The sequence below is a fragment of the Lynx canadensis genome, chromosome D2, assembly GCF_007474595.2.
Source record: "Lynx canadensis isolate LIC74 chromosome D2, mLynCan4.pri.v2, whole genome shotgun sequence".
In the NCBI taxonomy this organism is placed as follows: Eukaryota; Metazoa; Chordata; class Mammalia; order Carnivora; family Felidae; genus Lynx; species Lynx canadensis.
Window position 1 is genome coordinate 30,639,304 of NC_044313.2, and position 21,355 is coordinate 30,660,658.

Below are 21,355 nucleotides of genomic sequence, written 5' to 3' on the forward strand. Positions count from 1 at the left end.
TCAGAGCCCACAGGAGAGGGTGTGCTTGCGTCCCTGGGGAGGGCAGGATGAAGGCTTGATTCCATCCCCCCACCCACACGAAGCTTCTCCAACACTGCCTTTCCAAGGGTTGGTGAGATACCTGTCAAGGGTGGGCTTTGGGGGCGTGGGGGACACAGGACATAAGGTGAGCACAACATCATCCTCTCCCTGGAACCTCTTGCCCCGTTCTCTGCTGTAACCCAAATGATGGGTGAACAGATTCTGTAGGAGAAAACTGACAAATCACAAAGGCCGAGATTTAAAGAATTCTTTATTGCCAAACAGCAGATGAAATTATTTACTTATACATAAGCGGCCAGGAATTGAGTGCTAAATCCCTAAGCTTCAGCTGGGTCCTGTCTCGGATAACTGAGCTCAAAGAATTGTTTTTCTTGTTCCAAAACCTCTCCAGGCCCTTTTTTTGAAGCCATGCTCCCCCCAAATCTCTCTGGATGGGGGACCTATTGTCAGTCTCTGACAGGGAGATCTTTCTAGGGAAGGCTGTTTTTCTAATTCTAGCACGGCTGCTGACTAAACTCTGATAATCTGCCAATAGACTGCTGATGGCAGAGCAATCCAGTTCCTGTTTTGGGTGCCAAAAATCAGGAAGCCGGAGCTGTGCACAACAACTTCGCACGTGAACTTGGGCCTCACTCACCCCGAACCTGTAATTTGGACATAGAAATCCTTCACTGGTTGACCTTCTCGATATATCCATCCCAACTTGCACTGCAGACTTCCAAAGTATAGGCCTGCCTGAATCCAAATCCTGGGGCTGGAAGAATACTTGAAGGGTCGTTTGGGCCATCCCCCTGCCTCTGGACAGCCGGGTGGTAGCATACTCTCAAAGCCCTACTTGGAAAGGGTTGTCACAGCCTCTCCTGAGTTTATGATGCCTTTCTCTAGCCAACTTTCCACCTCGGTGAAACAGGGAGATTGATGTTGACCTGTCTGACAAAGTTTGTGGGAACAAATGGCTAGACAGTAAAATAGTGTGCACAGCTCAAGCCCCATCAAAGTGCTTGAGAGCCCCACACGTGAACGTGCAGTCTTTCTGGCTGAGTGTCAGTAATAAACCATGCTTTCCTGGGAAAAGGAATAAACATGCAGGAGCTTCAGCCTAGATTTGTACAGTCAATTTTTCTGAATAGTTCCCAGCTCTGTGCACTGGGCTGGCTTGGCAATTAAGTGCCTTGATCTGCAGGAGAAGGAGAGTGGGCTGGGGAGATGAAGCACTTGAAAATGATGAGATGGAAGGGAGGCAAGGTCTGGGAGAGAGGGTTATACACAGAATAAAAGAATTCGGGAGGTTGCGGCTGGGTTTGAGCACGAAGGGGACATTGTTCACGTTGGCTGGGCTGGCACAGGGGCCGGCGGGAACCAAGGAGGGGGCAGGAGGGGACCGAGAGGAGACAGCTGAGGAGTACGGATGGGGATGGGAGCAGTAGCCAACTGCGCCGGGCTGTGCTGGAAGGGCCAGGCAGCTCAAGGAAGGGACAGCAGCTTCTGTGGAGCAGGCAGGCAGGCCGGGGCAGCTGGCATGCCCAGAGGACACGTTAGAGCAGCTTTGCAGACTTCCAAAAGCCATTTGGCTGACAAGAATCTATTTGGCCCACCAAGTTACTATTGTGTCTGCCCGCCTTCCCCAGCCCACCCTTTCCTTGCCCGCCAAGCCCCTCAGTTCTACCCTGCAGCCCCCTTTGTCACTCCAATAATGACGCATGGACATCTGGCTGGAAAGCTAGCCCAGAGCACCGCCCTGAGCCCCAGGGACAGACCCCAAATGTGAGGTCCACCACTGGAGGCCGGCCTGATTGCCGAGGCTCTGGCACATGGCCAGTGCTCAGCTCCAGGCTGGTGCCCTGGGGCCTGGGAAGGGGGAGGGAGGCAGGCAGTGTGATGAGCAGGCCAGGAGGGAAGTAAGCCATGGCCAGATGTGCAGTCGGGGAGCCACACGTCCCCAGAGCCAAGCCACACAATACCCATCTGCCGGACAGACCTTGGAGAAACTCTTGTTTTACAAAAGAACAAATCGAGGGCCAAAGAGGAGAAGGGACTTGCCCAAGGTCACACAGAAGGTTTGTAGAGAAACCAGCATTTAGAGCCCCGACCCCAAAGCTTAAACTGCCACAACCAGCTGACTTTTCTGGTGACCTCCAGCTTGAGCATCCGGCTCCAGCCTGCAAAACGGGAGGGGCTGGTGAAGGAGGAAGTCCTGGCATCCCCCAGGACACAACCCCAGGGAATGGCCCTCACGGGTTTGATTATGACCCCCAGGTTTTGTGGCTGAAGCAGCTGCTTGGCCAAGGCTATGCGGGCAGCAGGGGGAGGCCGGCCAATGGCATTGCCCGCACCACGCTGTCCGGCTCTCTCGGGTGGGGGGATGGGAAGCCTACTCTCCAGACCTGAGCAATTCCACTGGCGGCTGCCACTCTGCTAGGTCACAGTGCCATCTAGCGGCCACCGTGCCCACTCTCGGGGGACTCGCGGGCTGCGGGCCGACATTGGGGTTGGTGCCGAGTTGAATGGAGGGAAGCCCACTCGCCCATAGTCCCTAGTTCAAGGAGAATGCCAAGCCCCAACTTTCCCAGATGCCGGCAGCTCCTTGGAGCCTGGAAGGTACAGGGAATCCTGAGAATTAGTTGTCCGTGTGGCAGAGGGCCTGGCATGGAACCCAAGGAGGGGGAAGGTGAGGACCAAGAGGTCTACACTGGCCTCTGCAGCCCTGAGTGACCTTGGGCACATCCCCAGCCTCTCTGAGCACCTTGAACTAGCAGCGTGAACCACTGTCTCACAGCGCTGCTAAGAGGACAGGCTCTGGCGTCACAGTGCTAGGTACCAGTCCTATCCAGGCAGCGATCGGCAGCTTACTAAATGTCTGTGGACCTCAGCTTTCTCACCTACAGTGGGGGTGTGAGAATGAAGGTTGGCAAACATAGGACATGGCCGGCACAGGGCCTGGCCCACAGGTAGGACCCTCGGAGCGTAGACCCTATCCTCTGAGGTGCCCACGGGGACACCAGGGCCCTCTGCTGGGCACCTCCTGGGTGCAGGGAGCGTCCTGCAAGGCACAGGGGGCAGCACAGAGCAAGCCCGCCCAGCCCCTGCCCTGGAAGCATTGTCCATTTGTCCCCCGACCCCCACTCTGCCCTTCAGCCCCGGGTACAGCCATGGGCCTCTTCATGCCCATCTCTATTGGAATCCACTTGCCTTCCCTCTTAACTCTACCCACCCCCCCACCCCCCCGCCAGTCTCTATTCCCTCCCCAGGAGCTCTGCATTTGGGCCTCACCCTCTGAGGGAGCATCTGCCTGGGCTGCAAGGCGGTGATTAAAGAATCCTTACAAGAAATTTGGAAAGAAAATGAAGGTGGATTTATGATGTGGGGTGGGGATTTTTGCTGTTGGCTGGGAGTGGTGTAGAACAAAGAGGAGGGCAGATCTGATTTATAGGAAGTCATTATTGGAGAAGGAGATGCCTAAAGCCCAGCTGAGGCCTTCTGGCGGCTCCCCAGCAGCCGACTCCAGAGAAGTGACCGTGGGCAGCAGAGTGGGGGCCACGGAGCACCCCAGTTTGCCAGGGGTGCACTGCCTTGCAGTGGGAGCACAGCCAGATCTGACAGGCAGCACTGGAGTGACGGGCTCCTCCAGCAGGGCCCAGGACCCTCCAGGAGGGTAGCCCCAGACCTGCCCCAGAGCACATGGGGTGTCACTGTACTGGGTGAGTGACAAGAGGGGGCATCATTTTCTTTCAGAACAAACACATATATGTCATATGATACACATACAATCTTTTCTTCTGCTAAAATAAGGTTTTAAAGGTCAAGCCTGTGGCTGACCACTCTGGGCCTTACCGGGAGCAGGGATCCCTCTTCTGCCTGGAGGAGACTTCTGTAGAAACATCTTAGAGCACGCTGTGGGGGAGTACAGGCTCCAGGGTCATGCAGGTGTGGATATGAACTGTGATCCACTGCCCGCTGGCTGCGATTACACTTCCTGGAGCCCAGGTTTCCTCACCCGGCAAATGGTCAGGTGAGATGAAGCTACAGAATGTCTCCTACACATGACGGGAGAGCAAGGAGGCAGAGGGGCTGCTATTAGATACCAGTCCGTATCTAATACCCTGCCCTCCACACACTCAGAGCCCCACCCAGCATCTGTACATCTCACAGAGGGTTTATGGGTAGCACCAACACAGTATTATTCTATGTTTGAATTTTCAGGAAATTTAGGATGAAAGACCCTGTTACCATCCTGCACTATCCTCACACCCCCTTCTCAAACACACACACATACACACACACACATCATTCCTCACCCTTATGTTTTCCAGCATCTTTGCTACTCTTATATAATTGCTTGGATGTTCTCGGAAGCCTGCAGGCCTTGGCATCCACAAGAATCGTAAGAATTTTATTTCTGTTGAGGTCTCAGTAGATTAATCCCATGGGTCCAAATTCCTTGACCAAGGGGCCTCACAAAGCCGCAGTGGTGTGGACTCCAGATGGGCCCAGGAATCCACTCCCAGCCATGCTCGTCCTGAGTTCCAGTCTAGAGGATGCACTGGGAGAATGGGAAGGAGCCTTGGATATCTCATTCCCCCACCCAGTTTACAGGGAGGGAGACCAGGGCCTGAAGAGCACACAGCTCAAGTTCCTGTAGCCAAAGCAGGTGCAAAGGCCAGGCAAGGACCTAGAGGCTTTTCCTTAGCAAGGCAATGCCCGCCTCCTCATGCCTGGGTCCTCTGGCCCACAGTTTGGGGTGGTTCAGCAGCACCCACGCTTTTGTTCTCCACAGCCTCTCTTTTCCGTCCTTACCCCACCACCCCTGGCTCCCAGATACAGTACGGCCTTTCGGCAGGCCACCCCAGTACGGCCTCGATGCAGTCTGAGAAACGGATTGCCTGTACCCAAATTGGACTTGAGTCTGCCTTGCCAAAGCTCAGGGGTTCAGAACTTTAGGGGTGCGGTTCTTGAGGATAAATGAGGCTGCCCCATGGGGAGCAGGACCAATGGGCAGATAATCAGAGGGGGCGCGCAAGGATGTGGCAAGAGGAAGAAGGACAGTGGGGAGGCATTTCCCCTGTAATTCCACCTCCCCCACCCAGCTTGATGGGCAGAGTGAGAGGCCACCAGGAAGGGTTGGGCAGGGAGCAGCGTCTACACCCAACAACGGAACAAGGAAGCCTTAGACGCTTGAAAGTCCTGGGGAAATAAGGAGATTTTATTAACCTAGCAGGTGGGAAATTGTCCCAGCTAATGACTCTGTGGCACCTGACATTTTCCGAGGTACCTTCCGAAAACCAGCTCACTTAATATTTATGACAGCCCTGAGACGGAACTGTTGTTATTGTCAGTCTCACGTTATAGGTGAGAAAATAGACGCCCGGAAAGGCTGGGTGAGGCGCCCAAGGTCACACTCAAACCTCCTGATCCCTAATCTTCTTTCCCACCACCAGGGCTGCCTCTCCAGCCCCAAGTGGGGAAACTGCTTGTCCCCAAGAGGATGTGCCTGCCTCAAATATAAAAGCATTCATTGATGTAAAGTAGAATTTAACTCACAATTGGGACATCATCCTCCAAGGCTAAAATAAAGATGTTCCTGACTGCCCCTCATGCAGCCACAAAAGGTGTGTGCTAAACCTTAGGAGGGGAAGAGCTGGGGGGAGGGAGAACGGGTAGAAGATATTGAATCAGGAACCTCTGTCACTGGCCACACGGGGAGTGGAAGTATCCGGCTACCCTTAGGGTGGATGGATTTTGTTGGTTTGAAGAGGACTTATGTGGTCCACCTGGGAAGAGGGTTTCCCCTGCACAGCAAGGGGTGCCAGTACTTGATCGCCCCCATCTCAGACCCCAGTTGGACTCTCCATCCTGAGGCCGTGGGGGGCCTGTTCCCAAGAGGCTGTCTCCCCGACTGTCGACTCACCTGCTCCCCAACTGTGCGGCGAACTTGCCAAGAAGGAGTTGTGGGTAACATCTCTGTTATGGTCCAGTTGCCATGGCAATAAATTGTCACTAATTAGTAGTGTGGTTACCATGGCAATTTTCTAATAATTACAGGTTACAAATGGTACAAGCTTTCAACCCAACCCAATTAGTTAATTAGAAAGATTTAGAAATTTGTCCAAGAGGGAAATAACCTGCTTTGTAGAAAATGAAGAGAATGTGTCACAGCTTGAGAGCCAGAGGCAGAGAGGAAATTGGAGAACACCAGAGTGGGGAGGAAGGATGGAGTTGCATGGTGGCAAGTCCCAGAGCCCCACCTGGAATTTCCGGGGGCCCAGGCAAGGCCGAGGGTTTCTCACTGACGCCTGTTCCTGGGCTGGAATCTGGCAGGACCAGGGCAGGGACGGCTGCCAGCAGCCACTTCGCGGCTCCTCTGAATGGGCAGAAGTGGTGCTCAGGTTGCAGGCCAGCACCCCTCTCTGCTGGCTTTAGGAAAGGCGTCTGAAAGCCTCCCCACCCCACACTGTGGCTGTCCTAACGAAGAACGCATTTCACATCTTGGATGATGCTCCCCGAGAGCACTGTGGATTCAGTGACTCCATTTTCATGAGGCTTGGGCTCTCCTTGAGAGCTAATTAGATTACCTGGGAGGAATATGGGAGGCCCAGGGCCCAGAATGTGTTAATTTGGAGCTTAACCATGAGAGCAAGAAGAGTGGCACTGCGATTTGCCCCATCTTCTCCTCCTGGCCCCCAACACTTGTACTGGTGGGCAGACTGTATTGCACGGGTGAGAAAGGCCCCATGATTTCCTCCAGGGGCATCTCTCAGAGGACAGAAGGAGTCTGGGGACCGAGAGAACCTCCATCCCAAATTAGCAGTCACTTTATGGAAACCTCTTCCCCATCCAGGCAGGCAGGCAGGCAGGGCATCACTCAGGTCGGCCTGAGCTCTCATTTATTTAACAAATAAATAATGTTAAATTATTTCTGAGTGCTCTGAAAACTATTCTTATTGTACTGAATAGCCCATTAGAGCAGTGCATTTCAAATTTTACTGTGCACGTGACCACCCAGGGATCCTTCCAGAAGGCAAGTTCTGGCTGGGGAAGGACCTGAGACTCTGCATTTCTAACAAGGTGGCTCCCTTGCAGCAGATTCATGGACCTGACTCTGAGTAGCAAGGGAGTAGGATTCACAAAGAGACTCTGTGAGGATCTCACCTCACGTATCCTCTTAAAAATCCTAAAATAGAAAAAGCAGGTCACACAACCCCCATTGCACAGATGAGAAAACTGAGGCTTAAAGGGTAATATAAATTGCCCAAGCTCACACTCCTTGTGAAAGGCCTTTTTGGGATTAGAATCCATGTCCCAGTCCTGGTCAGGCTGTTTTTCTGCCCAATATTTGGGGGTGTGGCTTCCAACTCTTGATTCGAAGCCCAGTAGTTGGGGCTGTTTGTTCAAGATGTCTTAAGATTGGACTTGTTGACACAGATAGCTCAAATTTGATCTTGGAGACATCAAACCCTAATGTAAAGCTGGCTTGGTTTCTTTCTTTAAAAAAAAAAAAAAAAGTATGTAGTTATTGGATTTTTTTTCCTTTCAAACTACAGAAGCAATTCTGTTGCAACAAGCCAGATAACACAAAGACATTCCCAAAAAAGGCCAACTACCCTCCCACCTTCCCTCCCCAAATCCCACCCCATCTAGCAGTCTGGGTTAACAACTCAAGGTGTGGCCTTTCCCACTTGTCCCCCAACTCGAGAACGAGCTTGTGTAAACATGTTCAGAAATATCATGTATTTTCCTTTTTTTTTTTTTTAAATTAAACTAAGATTACACAATACCATTACTTGGTGAATTCCTTTTTCATTTAACAGTATGTCACGGGCACTCCTCCAAGTCAATACATATGGACCTACACAGTCTTTTTAGTGGCTGCAGAATGGTCTGTCGTATGGATGCACCATAATCCATTCAACCCGTCGCTGTTGGACATTCAGCCTGTTCCCAGTTGTTTGCTCCATCACACAAAGTTAAGAAAACATCCTGTAGCTTTAGCTAGAACCTCTTCCTAGATGTTCTTAGAAGAGGAGCACACCCGGTGTCTTGACTGGCTTATGTATGACTGGGGGTGGGGGTGGGGGTTGTCAGGAAAATCTGTGACTTGACCAAAATGTGGTGGGTAGATCTGGGCTAAGGGAGTATTGGAATTTGGCCTCTGAAGGGAAGGGAAGGATATGGTGGCTTCTGCGTTCCATAGGTCACAGAATCGTTGCTTTGCGCAGAGTGACTCTGTCTTGCCCCTCACTTGCCTCATCACCAGTGTGGTCATGCTCCACACAAGTTTACAGGACTGCGAGCCCAGATCTGGGCTCAGAGAAGCATCCAGAAGGTTGGAATTTCCCCCCACCCCCAAAGCTCTTCTGAGGCATCTCGCCAGAGCAGCTTCTCGAAGCCTCCTCGCGGGCCTGAGGCCTTGCCTCTGCCACTCACTGTGGATCGATGTCCTCTCCTAGGGGGCCGGGGTGTCAGCGTGGGCCCCATCCTCAGCAGCAGCGCCTCAGACATCTTCTGTGACAACGAGAATGGGCCCAACTTCCTCTTCCACAACCAGGGCGACGGCACCTTCGTGGATGCTGCTGCCAGTGCTGGTGAGTGCGACCGCTGCCCTGCGACCCTCGACGCCCCAGGCCCACAGGGGCCTCCGGGCTGCCCTGCCCCCTCCAGCGTGGCCCACAGGCCTCAGGGAGAGTGGGACAAGTAGTCGTCTGCACCATACAGGGAAACCTTGCTTGTTATCTTCAGTTCCACATCCCCCAGGCTCAGGCCGCTGGGAATGTTCGCCGCTGGGGAAAGGGGGAGCCTGTAACTCATGAGCAGTATCCATTTTCCAGCAACTAGAATTGGCCCGTGTTCCTCTGAGTCCTGCTTGAGTTCTCAGCCTTAATTTCTCCTCCAAGCTGCCTCTTTCCTGGTCCCCTCCCCACATTCACCTTAACCATTGAATTCAATCAAGTAGCCATTTATTGAGCCCCTGCTAAGTGCCAGGCTGGGGGTAAGAGTTGGGGGTGCTGATCTGAACACCACATCATCCCACCACACACACATACACTCACAGGCATAGGTATTCTAGAGGGGGGGAAAGATGGATAAACAAATAGCTCTAATAAGAGGGAGACTAAAATCCACATAAAATAGTACTTCGGGTTCCCAGCTCTCCTCCCCTTCCTCCCTCTTTGTTCATCCCTCATCTGCCTCAGGGCCTTTGCACCTGCCATCCTCTCTGTCTGAAGTGCTTTCTCCCTTTCTCTGTCTGCAGAACTTCTATTTATCCTTCAACACTCAGCTCAGATGTTATCTATGAAGCCTTTCCTGCCTCTGTCTGTACTACCTGGCAAGATTCACACTCCCTCCTCTGCATTCACACCGTCCTGCGTACACTTCTTGGTCAGGCTTCTGTTTTGCTAAAATAATCTATGTCTACGAGGACTAGGCACTGTGCTGTTCATTCTTGACACCGCACTTGGCACACAGTGGTCACCCAGTAAATTTTGCTGAATGGCAGAATGGACACTTCATAAAAGTTTGTGGATATAATCAGCCTGCCCTTCAACCACTTCCCCCCACCCGCTTCCTCCGCACGTTGCCAATGAAAGGATTGATTTCACCTCTTTCTGGGCAGCATGGGGATGAGCTGTAGCCTCCAGAAGAAGGGGTGAGCGGGAATCTAGACACATAGATCAAAGGTCCTACAAGCTCCAGCTAGTGCTGACAGCTAGCATCAAATCCCTGAGCGAGCACCAATCCGTTCTCTGTGACTTACAAGTACCTAATCCCCCAGCTCTCTGCTCAGGAGTTCCCATTTTGAACACCACCCCTCCGCTTGTAGCCAGTCAACTCCCCTCCTGCCTTTCCCTCTTCTCCTTCCCGGCAAAGCCAGAGCTGGAGGCAGCGGCCCTGGCCTGTCCTCCCACCCGGCAAGCACATACACCCCGGTGCTGTATACTCTGGCAGCAAATTTTCTCATTGCTGAAAAATCATAAAATGAAGGGAGGTGGTAGTGGAGAAAGCTAGAAGATTTGATAAGGTGTTAAAGAGATGGGAGCAGAGGTGAGCGAACAAGTTGGAGCGGGAGAAGGTATCTGGCGGGAGGAGAGAGGAAAGGTGCTAGGCCCGTAATTGAAAGTCAGAATGATTGCAGGGGTTTAACAAGACATGTCAAGAGGGCATTCATCACCCAAACAGATGCTGCTGTGAAATGCAGCCTGGCACCGATTATTCCCGTGAAAGGGAACCGGCTCCTTGTCAAGGTGCCTCGTAGATAGGAGAGAAATGGGCCAACACAGAAGGCCACCGACATTAGGACTGGGGAGTTTTGTAGAGAATTAATGGGGTATTAATCCTAGAGGTGGGAGGCTGCCCCTGCTCCTTTGCGAAGCCTCCTCCTCAAGCCTGGGCCTCACTGCCTCTTCTCCACGCACCCCCCCCACCTCCCACCCATCGTCCAGATCCTTTCCTCCCCCAAGGGGATGCTCAGCCTCCAAGGTTCTCAAGGGGCCCCAGCCCTACCTTCTCCTGGCTCCCATCCCCAGGAGCTTTGTGGTTGCAGCTGGCGAGAGCTCCCTGTGCCCTGGATCCCGTGATCCCCCCTCCATTACATTGTCCTGTCACCCACCATCTGTGAGGGCCTGATGGCCACCGGGCAGTTTGTCCTCTGAAAGAGTTGGCATGGGCGTCAGCGTTTAGAACCAGCATCTACAGCCTCTCAGCTCCACGCGTGGCCTGAGGGCACGTATCTGCTTTGCGCAGCCAGGAGGTCAGGCCATCCCTCTGGGCAAAGCCACCCCATGTCCTCCCCCGGGATCAGCTCAGTGGGCACTGGCTGATGCGGGGACAGCATAAGCAGGTCACACTGAACACACAAGCTTCTCTTCCCAGAGCTCATGAGGCACACTGTGGGTTTCTCTGTTATGGTGTGGTATTTCCTCTGCTGTCACCAATGTCCCCAGTTGCCCTCTGTCAAATTATTTATGTCTCTTCGTTCATTCAGTAAGTATTTACTGAAAACTACCAGATCACCACAGACCCTGAGATGGATGCCATGTGAACACAGGTAAATAAGAAGACATTCCCTGACCTCATGGAGTGTAAGGTCTAGTGGGGAAACCTGACACTAAGCAAATAAACCGCAAAGGGACATAATTGCACCTGTGATGTGCACGGTGGAAGGGAAAAATGAGAGGTTGTCAGGGAAGATAACCAAGTCGTTGGGAGGAGCTGTTTTCATGGGAGTGGTCAGGGGAGGCTTCCTGAGGAGGTGACATTGTAGCTGAGAGCAGAAGAAAAACAAGGAGCCAGGTAACCAAGAGCCAGGGGGAGACATTCCTGGAGCAGAGACAAGCTTGAGCAAAGGCCATAAGCCGGAAAGAGCAGGGCTCATTTGAGGAACGACAGGAACCCAGGAAGGCAGAGCTTATGAGTAAGGGGGAGTTTACTCTGATACAGGGGTATCAGATAAAGACCAGATAAGGTGGGCAGGGGCCTTGTGCTCCCCAGGCAGGAATCTGAACTTGGCCCAGCAGTACTGGGGAGCCACTGAGAGATTTCAACAAAAGAGTGATGACCAACTTACTATGTACCCCAGTGGCAGTGCCGGGCGCCTGGGGAGAACTTTAGTCCTCCGGAATTTCCATGTCTCCTCCCGTCCCCATGCTACCCCAAAACTGAGTGAAAATTGTGTGCTTGCTGGGCAGATGCAGCTGAAGACAAGTCTGGTTCTCTTTGTAACCACATGGCTGGCCCACCACCTGTCCCTGTGGAGAAATTCTGGGCTGGCCAGCACAGCTCCCCATCTGCTCAAAGGGCAGGGTCAGCGCAAGGGTCGCCCTCCCTGTCTCTTTCCAAGAAGCTCCAGCAAGGTGTTTGTGGAGCCTGCAGGGGGCGCTGCCTTGAGGGTTCCTGTCTTTCCTCCCCAGGTGTGGATGACCCGCACCAGCACGGGCGAGGTGTTGCCCTGGCCGACTTCAACCGTGATGGAAAAGTGGACATCGTTTACGGGAACTGGAATGGCCCCCACCGGCTCTACCTGCAGATGAGCGCCCACGGGAAGGTCCGGTTTCGGGTAAGAGGGGACCTCTCCCTTCCTCCCTGCCCTCCGCCAGCCAGCACTGTGAGTGGCCCTGGCATATCCTGGGGATACAGCCCTGCCTCCGCCTCCCACCAGGCTGAGAAGAGGCTTGTGGCTCTGCAGAACCTCGAGGCAGGAGAGCCACAATGAACGTAGCATCTGGGGGAAGAAGATGGACTCCAGTCTGGTCTTCTAGTGCCTGGAGCAGAGGGGGCCACAGGCAGAGGAGGGGCAGCAGCTTCCCAAGGTGGGCAAGAACAGGTCAATGAAGGCTCTGGAAGGTGGACTTCATTCCTGGATCGGCAGCGTTTTTCCAGGCGGCTCCTGGAAAACCTGATCTTTTCAAGTTTAAGTTCAGGCTAAGCGTGCAGTGGGGAATAGAGGGACAGGGGAGGCTGAGACTACAGACCTCCCAACAGCTGCCCCCCCCCACCAAGGACAGTTGGCAGAGGGTGGGCAAGATGACCTCAAATCCCTCTCTGTGCCCCCTCCCTGAGCTGTCAATGGATTGTGGTGCCAAGAATTCTCCAAAGGGGCTGTTTGGTGACAGTGCCACCCACCTGATGAGCTTGAGTTTGGAGCTTTCTCAGGGAGCTTCCATAGGATGGTTGAAACGGGTCTGAGGGAGTCCAGATTGTTCTGGAGGTATCTAGGTCTTGCCAAAATCCTCTGCAAGAGTGAGACAGTTCTAGCATTTGCCTGATGCTTGATTGTCCCAGGGGAGTGTCCAGGAACCTTATGTCTAGGTGGCCACCACAAGCTCCCTCCCCCGTAGGCAGCCACCTTGCAATGCTCAGACCCAGCTGCTCTCTCCCTTGAGACCCAGGCTCTCTGGGAAGGAAGGGGGCATACCCTGAACTTGGGCAGTTGATCCTGGATGATTTTCATCTGTATTCAGCTTTTTCTTCTAACCCAGCTTCTCTGCCAGGGGTGGTTTTCTCCCCAGGCCATTTGACAGTGTCTGGGGACACTCCTGGTTGTCACAAATGAGACGGGTGCTACTGGGATCTAATGGGTAGAGGACAGGGAGGCTGCTAAATGTCCTATAATGCACAGGACAGCCCCCCAGCACAGATTGATCCAGGCCCAAACATCAGTGTGCTGGGTTTGAGGAATGCTGCTAAGCCTTCTGGTGGCCCTGCTCCAGAGCTCATGGGAGCAATAATAATGATAATAGATGCCCCATTTATCAGGTGCCTTCCATGTGCCAGGAACTGTGCTAAGCGCTTTACATACATTATCTCAGAAGTCCAGGCGTCCAATGGGGCGACCCCAAGGGGGCTATGTAGGTTTCCATTTTTATAGGATCAATAGAATAATAACGAATTAGAGATCCTGAGGTCTCTTTTTTCTCCAGCTCTTAAGGCCCTGTTCAGCCTATCCTGGCCAACTGGCCAGGCTCTTAATCAGCCTCATTACTGCGCTGATGGGGACAGCCTCCCTCCTGGCCTCCCCAGAACAGGCAGCTCTCCAGCTGTCCCAGGCTGGCTTGTTCCCGCAGCAGATGGAAGGGGGGACCTGCATAAGAGGCCAAGGAGCAGGGCCAGGCCAAGGGGCAGAGGGGCACCCCCAGAAACACCGAATGTCCCTTCCCAGCCCTTTCCATGCGGTACCTGAGATTTCGACAGGCTGCTCGAATCTTTAAGGGACAAAACCATCTACAATAGATATTCTTCTCACAAACAAAAGAAACGCATCTTCTTCTGTTTCAAAGGAAGTCCCTCACCCAGGACCCTTTTGCTAGGTCCACCAGGCCCTGTCAGCACTTCGAGGCCCAAGCTGGGCTCTCCTGGGCTTAGGGTCTCCCCGTGAGCCCTGGACAGGTATATCTAATACTGCAAACCCCAAAGCAAATGTCTCAAAAATATTGAAAGACTTCCAAGAAAAAACATAAGATAACAGCAAAACCACAGCTAAAAGCCACCTCTGCCACATTCCGTGAGACTGATAGCGTGAGCGAGGCCAGTACAGATCGCCAGGGATCTATTTCATGCCCACTGTGTGCCAAGCATTTTATATGCAGTCCTCACAGCCTGAGCTGCTATTCCTAGCCCCATGTTCCTAATGAAGAAAGTGAGACCTGAGAGGTTAATAACTTTCCTGAGATCACACAGCTACTCAGCAGAGAAGCCTGGATTCAAATGCACAGCACCTTCCAAGGTCCCCCCAACCCCCCAGCTTCTGACTCTCCTGCAGAGGAGGAAGGGCATAGCATCTGGAGTCAGAAGCCCTGGTTCCCACCCCATCATTAGCTATGACCATGGGCAATTCCCTCCTGCCCCAGGACTCCATCATCTCACCTGTAAAATGGGAATACTAATGTCTGCCCTTTCTCAAGTGCCTGATGGGAGGGCTACGTGTGACCCTGCCTGGGGAACAGCCAAGTGCTTTACTGGTGTGAATCAGGACTGTTCCTCTTACCTCCTTGTCCTGCTATAAGCAGCCCGAGTTCTGTGTGGCCCTGAGTGCAGCCACCACAGGTCCCTTCTGGGGGAGGTGAGACAGGAGGTGTTAGGTCAGCTGTCTTTTCTCCTGGATTGCATCCACACGCATATGCAGTGTGGGGAGTCGGCCTGCTGCTCACCTGCCCTGTCCCACTCATCTGTCCGCTGATCTCTGTGGCCTTCTCTCCTCCCAGGATATCGCCTCGCCCAAGTTCTCCATGCCGTCCCCTGTCCGCACAGTCATCGCCGCCGACTTTGACAATGACCAGGAGCTGGAGATCTTCTTCAACAACTTCGCCCACCGCAGCTCCTCAGCCAACCGCCTCTTCCGGTAGACACTTCAGCCTAGCCGGGGGCCTCGCGCTCTTGCCGGCTGGGAGTTGGGGAGGAAGGTGTAGCACTCAGTGGGTTGTTCCCAGGGCTGAGGCGGGGGAAGGTCCCCTGATGAAGAAACAGAGGAGGGAAGGAAGGATTGAGAGAGAAGCTGGGCAATGGAGGGCAGATCCTGGGCAGGAAGCTGGTGTCCTGCTGTTGTGGGGGAAATGGTCAGAGACATGGCCCAAAACGTGTCCAGAAGCCAAGCTCTATGGGAGAGAAAGCCACACAACCACAAAAAGGAGTTACAGAGTCAGATTTGTTTGGGTGCACCTGTGGGTAAGCAAAGACAGGCAGGTTTACTGGCTGCAGGACTTCTCAGAGCCTTTAACATGACCATGAGTGTTTTTATTTTCTGAAAGGTAGATGGAGTATTCCAAATAGATTTGACCACAGGACACTTCTTTCAAAGATTTTCCTCTTGGGACTAGTGCTCTGCAAAACGTGCCTTGGGAAATGCTAGATGAGACAATTCATGGTAGACAAGTTAAAGGGAGTGACAGAATGGAAGAAATCTGTTAAGGATCTGCATCTGGGGAGGAAAGGTTGGCTGTTCAGAGGCAATACTTCTCTAAGAGGGGTCTGGGGACCACTGTCATCAGAATCACCTGAGTGCTTATTTAAAGTACAGAATCCCAGGGCCCACCCAGGTTTCCTGAATCAGAATCTCCAGAGGTAAGGCCCAGGAATCTCTATTTTTAACACTGGACATCAGGTGATTCCTATCACACTAAAGTTTGAGAACTGCTGTTGGGGAACCTCAGGACCCATGTGACCTGAGACAGCCCTTTTCCTGGCCTAAAACATGCTAATGGGGCTCAGGACCAGGTGGAGAGAGGAGGCAGGTGCGGCAGGGGGCTTTGGATTCAGGAAATGGGCCCGATCACCTGCTTGGCTCCCCAAGGCCCCCATCGCCCCCATCCCCTACCCCAGGGGGGCCCTAACTATTAATAAAAGGCAAGAGCTGTGACTAAGCATGTTTTTAAATATAATTATTAACAAAGCATCAATCCTGACTGGATGTAATCACCCCCCGAAGGCACTAGATTTACTAATTAGGTGCCTTGCAAAAAGCTTATTCACAACTTCCAGATTAATTGCGGAAGATCAATTGCTCGTTAACAGAGACACCACTTTCCTTCTCTGGCTAATAAAGTGTCACTCGCCAGGGCCCCTAAGCAGCAGGGGGTCTAGTGCTCTCATCCCTGTGGCCCCAGAACCCAGGCGCCTCCCCTGTCTGCCTGCCTGTCACACCACCCAGCCTCCTTCTGACCACCCCAAGGGCGGGCTGGCCCAGAGCTGCCATGGATGAAGACAGTGTCATCACATAGTGGCCCCACGGGTTAGTGTGTTTGCCTCCACGCAGCAGCCGTGGAAGCCACTTCCGAGGTCCGTGGCTGTGCTCCAAGTCCCGGTGGCAGATGGCTGGGTCCTGAGCACACAGCCAACAGTGTGTGGGGCTATAGCTCGGGCCACCACTCAGCCGGCCACTCGGGAAGTTTAGCCCCAACCTGTCCCTGTTGCTGAACAGAACGTGGCAGGCTCCTTGTAGGAGACACTGGGGACCCAAAACCTCAGTGGGTTTGAGCTTGCAATCTTTCAATGAAGAGGAGAGTAACCAGGGAATTCGTCACCCACACCAGATGCTTGCTGAGTGCAAGGGGGTCCTGTTAATGGTGGGACAGCAGGCAAGCAGGGACTCTCCCAGGCCAGCCGGGATATGTGTGGTCACACCAGACGTGCCTCTGATCTGTTCTCATCACCCCTGGACCGCACCTCATCTCTCTCAAGGGGATTCCTGCATCCGCCTTCAGCAGGTGTCTGTGTCTAGTCCTCCAGAGCAAGCTGTTGAAAATGCAGATCTAGCCACACCTTCTTCTGCTTAAAACCTCTTAGAGGCTCCCCATTGCCTTCTCTTTGGCTCATCCCACACTTCCCGGCTTTGTCCCCACTCTCCGCTTCCCCGTTCACAACTGAGCTCCAGATCCTGCCAGCTTTGTTCACTCCTGGGCCGTACCAGGCCTGGACCCTCGTGCTGCCCACCCATTCTGCGCCTTGCTCCTCCCTCTTCGTCTCAATGACACATACTTACTCATCCTTCTGGTCTCAGCTTAGTTGGCCCTTCCCCCAGGAAGCCTGTCCTGGTTACCTAAACCTGGGTGAGCTTGTCGAGTGCTGCCCTCCCCGCAGCCCCCCTGCCTGTGGGCCTTCAGCACGCTGCATGAGACCCCCCCCCCGTCGTCGTGGCCCCTGAGCTCCATCCTTCCTGATGTACACCACAGCCACAGGGCCCAGCGCAGCGGACGGCACGCGGAAGTCACTGCAAAAGAATTTGTTTAGTGAATACACAAATACAGCGGAACTTATCCTCGGGAACCCTTGAGTGCATTGTCACCTGAACCAAGGGATGTCTCTGCCCAGCCACGAAGAGTCTGCGGGACACAGGTGGTCAAAGGGACCGTGGTTGCTGGCAGGCTGAGGCATACACACCTCCAGCAGGTGCACAGACGCCCAAGTGCAACCAAGCACGCCGCCCTCGGCCCACGCCACACACGTGGATGTGCTCAGCACAGATGCCCCGTGTGGTGGACGGTTCTTCCGGGGCAGCTGCTCAATGCTGCAGACCCCTTGCAGTTCTGCACCCTCCCCCCCCCACCACCACCACAGGCTCCAGCTCAGGGGACCTCTGCCCCCTTCTGAAAGTACTAGCCGCCTCTCAGCCCTCTGATGACTCTCTGTGAGGGGCAGACAAGAGCCACCTGCAGTGTTTCGGGGAGAGCGATCACGTCCCTCCCAGCCCTGTCTCCCCCCAGCACTGCTCCACACATCCAGAGCACCCAAGGCTGTGAGACTCTAATGAGAGAAAAATCGGAGGAGAGCTCACCACCGTCATCAGCATTCAGCTCAGTGTGGAGAAAGAGCAGGACATTCACAGTGGGCTTTTCTGAAGCAAATATTACCGTGATTCAGAGCTTAAAATAGACAGAGCCCCTGCAGCCCAAGGGGAGCCCTTTCCTCCCTTTTTGCCACTGGACTTCATCCCTGTGTCCCACAGACGTGCGCCCGGAGCTTTCTGCAAGCCACGCGCTGTGTTAGGTGCTGTGGGAGATGCAAGAATGGGTAACACGTGGTCCCGGCCTGCAAAGACTTGCAGTCTAACTAGGAGATAAGACGCATCCATTCAGAGCTTTAGCACAAGGCAGAAAGTGATAAAGGCCAAGCAGGAAGGCATTGCTTCCAGCAGGACTATCAGGGAGGGCTTGGAGGAGGCGGCGTTTGAGTGGTTTCAATCCTGGGCACACCCAGAACTTGGAAACCTGGGGCCACTGGAAGGAAGGTGAAGGTCAGTTGAAAGTAGCTGCTTCCCTGCCCCTTCTCCATCCATCAGCTGCCCTTCCCCAGGCTGTCTATAATTCATCCATTAGAGAAGGAAAAATCAATATTTACCAATGTAAATTAAAACCCAAGAAGGGGACAGACAGGGTGTAGGCAGGCTCTGTGAACAGAGAGCGGCTCCGTAGACATCCAGGCCGTGGCTGATGCACAGGGTGCCTGGGGATGTTCAGGGGACAGAGGATGGAGTGAGGGGGCCTCTGGATTCAGGGGGCCCGCAGGTTCCTGGCCGCATGCTGCTAATCTGGGAACGACCTGTCTCCTCTCCTGCAGTGTCATCCGCAGGGAACACGGTGACCCTCTCATCGAGGAGCTCAATCCTGGCGATGCCTTGGAGCCTGAGGGTCGGGGCACAGGTGAGGGCACCTGAGGGCTCAGGCCCGCACTCCTCTGTCTCAGCACCGCCTGTACGCCAGGGTGAGGGCAGGAGGGTTGGGGCAGCCAGCTCCACAGCACTGGACTCCTCCTTCCCTGCCGTTCTGAAGGCCTTCACCCTGAGGGAGGGTTGAGCCCCTGGGAGCGCCAGGCCAGAAGCAGAGGAGGCAATGACCTATACTTCCAGTCTCGGGGCTGCTGGGGGTGGGGGTCTGGGAATCGGGGGCGGGGCAGGGGGCGGGTAGGCAGTAGCTTCTCTGGCAAGGGGCGACGCAGGGGGGGGGATGGAAAGGAGAGGCTGCGGGTCCTGCGGTCTGACCCCTCCCCTCTTGGCATTCAGCCTGGTGTCCGAGAAAGAGCACTGGATCAGGAGTCCCAAGACCTGGTCCTGCCATTGCCTCATTGTGGTCTTGGAAGTTGTTTCATCTTCTGGGTCCTGATCTGCACCACCCATAGAAGGGATAACTACGCCTGCCCTCCTCACCTCTCTGGGTTGTAGCAAGGACCAAAAGGAGACCATGCATATGCAAACACGATACATTGACAAAAACTGAAAATGCAAAGGCCGCGTGTAATAGATCAGGAAGAAGTTCTCTTGGTCTGAGCGATTTGCATACACGCCATGCACAAGTTCAGGGAAGGGAAAGGGAGCCCTCTTCATGATTTCCTGCCATGAGCCGACTGTTGGGAAGCAGAGATGGGCTTCCACCCTGTCTACCTGCCCCAGCACTGTGCTCTCTGCCTCCCACCCCCTGGCACATGCACCACGACGTGGTACTGACTGGGAGCCCCTCTCCCGCTTGGGTCTCCTGGCCGATGGCCAGAGCGAAATCTGCCTTATTGCAGGGGGTGTGGTGACAGACTTCGATGGAGATGGGATGCTGGACCTCATCTTGTCCCACGGGGAGTCCATGGCTCAGCCGCTGTCCGTCTTCCGGGGGAACCAGGTGTGCATGGACCCCGGGACCTGTAGAGCCCAGCCTAGTGTCTCCCCTGGGTCTAGGGTGATAGAGGGCAGAGGCGCCCGGGATGCTTCCTTGCCCAGCGTGGTGGAAAATGGACACCCAAGAAATAAATTCCCAGCCACATAGTAAACCTCCAAGGGCTGCCTTCTCCTGGGAGAAGCCCTTTGTCCCTCTGCCTTCCACTGGCACTTTTGCTCCAGAAACTGCTTTCCCCAAGTCTGTTAGCTTTTCGCTCATTTTTTCAGTGCCTCTCTTTCCAAACTTCAGCCAGTCTGTCTGCCTTGTTCACCTTCTCTGCCGGCTTCCTCCTCTCCTTGCACGTTTTCTTCTCTTCCTCCCTCCCTGCCCCCCCCCCCACCCCTGATACTGGCCTGCCTCCTCCCACCCTGCAGGGCTTCAGCAACAACTGGCTGCGTGTGGTGCCTCGGACCCAGTTCGGGGCCTTCGCCAGGGGAGCTAAGGTTGTGCTCTATACCAAGAAGAGCGGGGCCCACCTGAGGATTATCGACGGGGGTTCAGGCTACCTGTGTGAGATGGAGCCCGTGGCACACTTTGGCTTAGGTGAGTCAGGGCTGGGGGAGGGGCAGGCAGCGAGCTGCTGTGCTTGGTCAGTGGGGTCCCGGGACTGCGCCCCAAAGCATGCTCGGTAACGAGGACTCACGGCCCGAGCACCTGCCGCGTGCAGAGTAGTCCAGGTACCGTGACCGCCGCGGTGGACACCAGCCGTGCAGGCGGCCCTGCTCGGAGATGAACCTGAGCCCAAAAGGAAGGTTTTCATGCCCCTCCTCGTGCCCCTCCCCTTGCAGGGGTCCCCACTGCAGTCCTCTGTTGAATGAGTTCGCCTTGGGGTCAGAGTATTTAATCCTCCCTTTGTCCAAGGCTGGGGCCTCGTTCAGACATTGTACCAAACTTGTCCAAACCAGCTGTTTCCCTGGACTCCTGGGAAGCGGCTTGGTGATTAAAGCCTCATCAAACCCCTGGTGACTTCCCTTAGCTAGGAGCTTGGAGAAGCCATGCATTCTCAGGGGGAGTGACATCGCCCTCAAGGGGGTAAAAATTGGTTCTTGTCTGGGGGAAGGGGAGCAAAAAAATCCTACTCTTTTTTATATGTATAAAGGCACAGATATACATACAGTACATAAACAGCTCTACAGTACATCTGTGTTATTAATGAGATATCACTACACACCTATCAGAACAGCTAAAAACAAAACAAAACAAAAAAAAAACAATAGTGACAATACCAAAAGCCGGCAAGGATGCAGAGAAACTCAATCCCTCATACATTGTTGGTGGGAATGTAAAAAGGTACAGCAACTCTGCAGAATAGTTTGGTGGTTTCTTTAAAAATAAAAAACTAGAGGCGCCTGGGTGGCTCAGTTGGTTAAGCGTCCAGCTTTGGCTCAGGTCATGATCTCAGGGTTTATGGGTTCGAGCCCTGCATCTGGCTCTGTGCTGACAGCTCAGAGCCTGGAGTCTGCTTTGGATTCTGTGTCTTCCTGTCTCTCTGCCCCTCCCCCACTTGCACTCTTGTCTCTCTCTCTCTCTCTCTCCCACAAAAAAATAAACGTTCACAAAATTTAAAAAAAACTAAACTAAACATACAACTACTATAAAACCCAGCAATTGCACTCCTAGGTATTTATCCCAGACAAATGAAAACTTATGTCCACATAAAAACCTATACAAGATTGTTCATAGTAGCT

The 21,355-nt window shown here is 53.8% G+C and overlaps 1 protein-coding gene across 2 annotated transcripts in view; it reads left to right on the forward strand.

Moving 5' to 3' along the window:
- Positions 1 to 21,355, forward strand: part of CRTAC1 (cartilage acidic protein 1) — a 149,823-nt gene that overhangs the window by 102,680 nt on the left and 25,788 nt on the right. For both annotated transcript variants that reach the window (XM_030334807.1, XM_030334808.1), the window contains exons 6-11: positions 8,487 to 8,621; positions 11,946 to 12,091; positions 14,736 to 14,872; positions 18,583 to 18,665; positions 19,531 to 19,631; positions 20,042 to 20,210. In XM_030334807.1, the coding sequence (XP_030190667.1) occupies positions 8,487 to 8,621; positions 11,946 to 12,091; positions 14,736 to 14,872; positions 18,583 to 18,665; positions 19,531 to 19,631; positions 20,042 to 20,210 (771 nt within the window). The remainder of the gene's footprint in view (positions 1 to 8,486; positions 8,622 to 11,945; positions 12,092 to 14,735; positions 14,873 to 18,582; positions 18,666 to 19,530; positions 19,632 to 20,041; positions 20,211 to 21,355) is intronic.